This window comes from Ostrea edulis, chromosome 3 (genome assembly GCF_947568905.1).
Source record: "Ostrea edulis chromosome 3, xbOstEdul1.1, whole genome shotgun sequence".
NCBI lineage: Eukaryota > Metazoa > Mollusca > Bivalvia > Ostreida > Ostreidae > Ostrea > Ostrea edulis.
In genome coordinates this window covers 1,482,031-1,488,289 of record NC_079166.1, presented here as the reverse complement: position 1 = coordinate 1,488,289, position 6,259 = coordinate 1,482,031, and the positions used below count along the sequence as shown (strand labels likewise).

Here is a 6,259-nt window from a genome sequence, read left to right as displayed (position 1 = left end):
CATATTGTTATTTCTAAAGATAATTATATACATTTCTTTGCATTTTCAAAGATATTGAAGATTACTTGTTATGTCATTGTTCTTGAAAGTATTCTGATTTGAAATGGTATTATGTTTTGATATTTTCAGTTGATGTAGAATTCTTAATTTTCAATAGACTGTGCCAAAACCTGAGGCAAACTGTGTACCAGAAGTGTTCAACAAGTGTTTGCGGTATGTTTTCCCCAAACTATGTGTCGGAGAAAAAAGGCATACGAACAATGTACTTACGGGATTGTCACGGAACTAGGCGTATCAAACTTGCCACAAATGTACTACAAATGTTTAGTGCATGTAACTGTCACATACGACGTATATTTTGATAAGAATTTCTATAATACATATCATCCCCACGAAACACACAAATAGATTTTAGGATTGATGTAGTTTCATCACATTTTTTAAAATGGGATATAACGATACACAATGTACACGTCCGAATGGAGTACATCTGTCAACTGTCCTAATAAATCTATACATATGAATATTCCCTTCGTTCAAAAGATTTAGGCAACAAATATTTTTTAGTCCAACTCCGACACCTAGAAATGAAAGTTCCAGGTTAATCAAAGTTCCAGGTTTTATGCACTGTTATTGTATACTGAAATACTTAGGATTCACCAGCATGGAGGTCTATATAATTATCTGTATCAGGCAAATTAACAATTGAAGTTTATTAAATTGAAGCATGGTGTAAGTTCGCTAAAGATCTGTTGATGTTAACCTTTATATCGTTGTCATCCTCGTACTCCTTCAATGGATTGTGAAGATAACGAACAGTGATCAATCTCATAACTCATATAAGCTATAATCTAAAAGGAGTAACCATACGTTTGCAAATACATTGATAAAATCACCACAGATCCTTGTAAAATCATTTGTGACAAGATTCAAAGTATCCCTGAACTACTTGTAATGTTTACAAATACCAAAATAGTAGCACTGTTTTAAGTATGTGTAAGAATCACTACGACCGTGTTTTTGTTTGTTCAGGAGATGAATACTGTTCTTCATACTATTGCGAACAACCGTGATGATCTGGATCACAAAATTAATTTATCACGTCAGTAACGTTGGAATAAACACGTGAAAGCTATAGGGCATCATAAATAAGTCGATATAAAGGTAAAAATGTGATTTTAATATAATGATTTTAAACACATGTCACATTTTCATTTCGTTATCACCGTTTGTCAATTTTGTTAGCATAATGGCATCATGAGATATGTCACATCTTGCGATGACTTCCTTAGCGGTATCTATTGTTAATCTCACCGATTTAATCATTTTGTATCTGTTTGGATTTCAAAATTAAGGAACACGTGACATGTTTATCAACATAAATACATGCCTTGCTGAACAAAAACACAATATAGTATGGTCACGTCAGGAAAATGAAGGCAGACAAGATTTTACTGGCACTGTTTCTATCCCTACATGTATGTGTTGCAATACACATTTCAGGTGAGTGTTTTTGTAAGGTGGTGAGGAGTAAATTTGTAAAATCTTATTCAGAACAATTACTGTAAGTTTTCCATACGAGGGCAAGTCAATAAGTAACCAGCCTATCCCATTTCCGATTGATTTTCCTGTCTTGTTTCAATACATGGTTTATACCTGGGTACAAAATAGCACGCGTATCGAGTCATTCTTCAATAAAGATATTGAATGTCAAACATGGCTAGTGATGCAAAGGCATGCTTTTCATCTAAAGTTGAGTACCGTGCTATACATCGGTGATTGTATTGAAAAGATAAAACAGGCAAGGACATACACGGCGAGTTAGCCGATGTTTATGGGTCTTCTCCACCATCTTATGTACAGGTTAAATTCTGGGTAGGGGAATTCAAACGCGGTAGAACGTCTTTAGAAGATGAAGCCAGGTATGGACGCCCACTGGATGCCACTGACGAAGAAATATGTCAGAAAGTTTGGGATCTGGTATACTCTGATAAGCAAATTTAGGTGGAAGAAATAGCGCAGGCATTAGGCATTTCACATGGTAGCGTTTCAACGATGTTACATGATCGTTTAGGTATGCGCAAGCTAACAGCCCATTGGGTCCCTAAATCCCTTAGCGATGAGCAAATGACAACCAGGGCATCAGTATGCAGCGCCTTGTTGAAGCGTTTTAGATCAAAATATGATTTTCTTCTACGTCAGGTGACTGTAGATGAGACTTGGGTTCATTATTATGAACCAAAGAGTAAAGTTCAAAGTCGTCAGTGGGTAGGGCCTGGGTCCCCAAGGCTAACGAAATACAAAATGCAACCATCTGCTGGCAAGGTGATGACCACAGTATTTTGGGACGCAAAAGGTGTTATTATGTTCGATTTTTCCCCAAGAGAAATACTATAACTGGAGTGTACAATGCAAACTTGCTAGACCAGCTGAGAACCACAATCCGTGAAAAACGCCGAGGTAAACTATCTAAAGGCGTTACGCTGCGAAAGGACAATGCGAGAGTCCACACTTGCAAAGTTGCAATGGATGCTGTAAAGCGAAACGTGTATGAATTAATACTACATCCTGCCTATTCGTATGACCTAACTCCTAGCGACTTCTTCCTATTCCCAAACTTGAAAAGGGATATCCGTGGACGTCAGTTCCGGTCTGACGAAGAAGTCGTGACGGCAGTTGAGGAGTGGGTCAATGGAAAGGACCATTACTTTTTCAGTTCTGGGCTGATGGCACCGTTGGTCTAGGTGGATTGTGATGTAGAGCGGGGGGGGGGGGGGGGGGGGGGCAAAACCAAAGCACGATCTTGAAGAATTCCATCTTTCGAAAGGGAAGTTGGAGCACAAGAACGATCACCAAAACCGGAACCAACGCCAAGTTCGTTCAAAACACAGCTGCAACAAATAACCCCACAAACGAAGATGATGCCGACACAAGCCTTGTCAGCCGGAATCAAAACACACTTCTCATGTAACTTGTCTAATTCTTTTATCACTTCTGGTTTACTAAACACAGAATGATATGTTGTGTTAATATGCCTAATGGGGGACTCCAATACTCACCCTATGCTTTTAACTCATTCTGACAATGTATCAAGTTCTTCCCTTTCACACCTAGCCCATCGTCTGGCATAATCTTCCACAGAATTCGTAATAGAGATGAATTTCTGTCGCCAATTAAAAGACCAAGGTTCTCTGTATGTAGGACCTTTTAGAATAAGTAAATTGAGGTCCTCATCTTCAACTATATCAACATCACCAGTAATGACATGCACAGTTGGACTATAGTTGGAAGAAGATGAAGAACAAAAACACGTTGGTGGATTACGTATCAGATGGTCTATATCTAGGCACTGCAAAGTTTGTTTATAATTAAACAGTTTGGATGCAATAGTAGACGTATAGCGGTAGGAAATACAGGGTGTAGACTTGAACTTGAAATAAATTGGAATACACGACTGAACACTTTTATGACGAAGAATGTTGCTTATATTGACGATATATATTCCTTTGTTTGTACATTTGAGATTAAAGAACTGGCGGCATGATTCGGAAGGAATATCATCCATGACCCATGCTTGTTTAAAGAGCATGTGGTAAGCAACATCCATAATCATAGAGTTCAGTCTATATTTAGGTATTCAAGTATAGACTAGCTGTAGGTTCTTCAAATAACGTATGTAAAACTCTCAATGAAACAGAGTAAAGTTTTGTTCGAATATGGTGTGGACCTAATTGTCTGTTGACGTAAGGTAAAAGTGAATCAAACGTGACATCATTTATACTTGGTCTTTTATATGATCGATGTCCCTGACTGCGTTTCCGTCTTTGAATATTGGGAAAGAGTCCCATCACATTAACGTTATTTCCTTGTGGACCAGTCAAATTTTCCAGATCATATACCTTATCATTGCATCCATATGGAAATGCAGATTCCTGACCCAGTGATATTCTCGTTGTCTACGAAAGGGGGTACTTAATGTTGAATTGTTTCTGTGGTGGTAATTTCCCCCCGCAAATCCTTACCCTCATGGACAGGATGGAGTGGTCTGGTGCATTAAAATGCTTGTAAAGAAGTTGGTTACCACCATTATTCATTTGAAATCTCTGCCCCGATATTCTTTTATCAAGTGAACCCTTATAACCCACATAAATTAAGCCACACAGGTTACACGCAATAGCGTAGACAACGTTAGAAGATTTACAAGTCAAATTATCAAAAGTTTTGGTACAGAAACTACGTCCAGTGAGATTACTACTAAATGAATTTCTAGTGATCAGTATATCACACATTTTACATTTTTTTGCAGTTATGAGATTGAGTTATGAGATTGATCACTGTTTGTTATCGTCACCTTTCATTACGACACATTGTTAAAAATGCTTCGGTATTTTATCATAGGTTTATTCTTACCCATAAGTCATGAAAAGATGAAGATTTTGAACAGTGATGAATCACACGACTCCTATAAAGATTACAAAATAAGAATAGGATAAACACGGAGTTATGGACATACAGTAGTGAGATCAGGTGCCTAGGGAGTGTAAGTATTCCTGTCGATCGGCCCCATCCGCCATGAGTCCTATATCTTGATCAACATTAGTATGCATGGAGCGGTCTAACAGTTGTTTTAAAACACGTCGGGCAGCATTTGACCCATTGGCATGTGGTATTGATGAATTATATCGTTATACCAACCATATAATTTGCGAAATATTTGAAAGGAAACTGCTGAAACTTCTACAATACCGATTCATTTTTGTAGTCTGCTTCAATCTAAAAACTTTTAAGCAGAACAGCTATTCCGTAACGAATCAGTTGAGCTAAGTAAACACGTTATGTAGGTGATAATGGAATATTGCTACATAGATAGTTGAAGTTGACCATAGATAAGCTGACATTATTCCGTTTGTCATACAGTTGAGTTGTTAGTTTGCTGTTCACATTAATGTTCAATACATTATCCAAGTACGAAAGAGATGTGTTTTTATTTCGAGTTTATTTAAATACTGATCTTAATTTTGCCGATAGATCTTAAATGTATGAAATATAATTTGAAGTCAAATTTAAAAAATGCAAAAGATCCAGTAAAGAATGATACCCGATACAGCCAAGATACAGATATATTAGAATAGTTAGATATACATCGATTTGCCCATATATATTATGTTATGATTATGATATTGTCACGTAGGTAGTGGTCCTTCCGAAGTGAATGTCTGTGAAAATGAGCATCTCTATATACGCTGTTATGATGAGGATGAATTCATCAAAATCATATCTGTTAACTACGGGAGGATTGGAAATAACACCATCTGCCCAGCTGCTGACCATTTGGTGAATGATATCAACTGTCAATCATCGACTTCAAAGGCAAAAGTAACATCATTATGCGATGAGAAACGTGAGTGCTCCTTGAAAGCGGAGAACAGTGTATTTGGAGACCCATGTGTTGGGACTTACAAGTATCTGAGTGTGGTACATACCTGTATCGAACTAACTTAAACAAACAATGAGTATATTGATAAAACACCCCAAGACTGTAGGGTATTAATGCTATTAATAAAATACACAGTTCATCAGTACTTTGTTACTGGTTTTTTTTTTTGTTCAGCAAAATGAGAACTAGAAAAACAGACTGCGCAACGAAAGGTTTACGCATGATGGAAAAAAAGCATGGAAAAAAGCATAGATGGAACATACCTTGTACATAGGCGTACCATACGCTTATCTCCACTGTATGCTAAATGTACATCTAGAAACGATGGTATACGAGCATTGAAGTGCGGGCCTTTTACATACTCGTACGTACATCATACGCTAAGCATACATTTTATGTATGTTGTTCCTATGTTTAGCATGCATACTGTGTAAGCATATGTTATTCGAATGTTCGCTAATATCTGCTAAAATGCACTTTTCAACATGTATCTCATAAGCCTATATTATACTTACCACACATTGTCTTTTACTTAACACTTGATATTCATATCGACATCCACATATCAGGTATGACAATTCTTAAACATATCAATTGCATATGAGCTTCTTATATGTTTTATACCTTTAAAACTTATTCGATAGTAAATCACAAATACGTGTTGTAAAACGCATGTTATGACATACTTAAGGTTAATCGATCCTCGTGTGATGTCATAGGTTTTTACAAAAATCTTTATCAAATCAAAATTTCCGCATGATAGAAATATATATTTCAGAGGAATCTTATTCACTGCATAAAATAAAAAAATTGGTAATCTAT

General features: G+C 36.7%; 1 protein-coding gene across 1 annotated transcript; it reads left to right on the top strand.

Annotated features, from left to right (window-relative positions):
- Window positions 1-1,390: 1,390 nt before the first annotated feature.
- Window positions 1,391-5,580, top strand: LOC125673408 (L-rhamnose-binding lectin CSL3-like). The gene is made up of 2 exons (XM_048909990.2): window positions 1,391-1,503; window positions 5,192-5,580. Exons 1-2 carry the CDS (start codon window positions 1,434-1,436, stop codon window positions 5,500-5,502), a joined length of 381 nt encoding a protein of 126 aa, XP_048765947.1. The 5' UTR covers window positions 1,391-1,433; the 3' UTR covers window positions 5,503-5,580.
- Window positions 5,581-6,259: the final 679 nt, after the last annotated feature.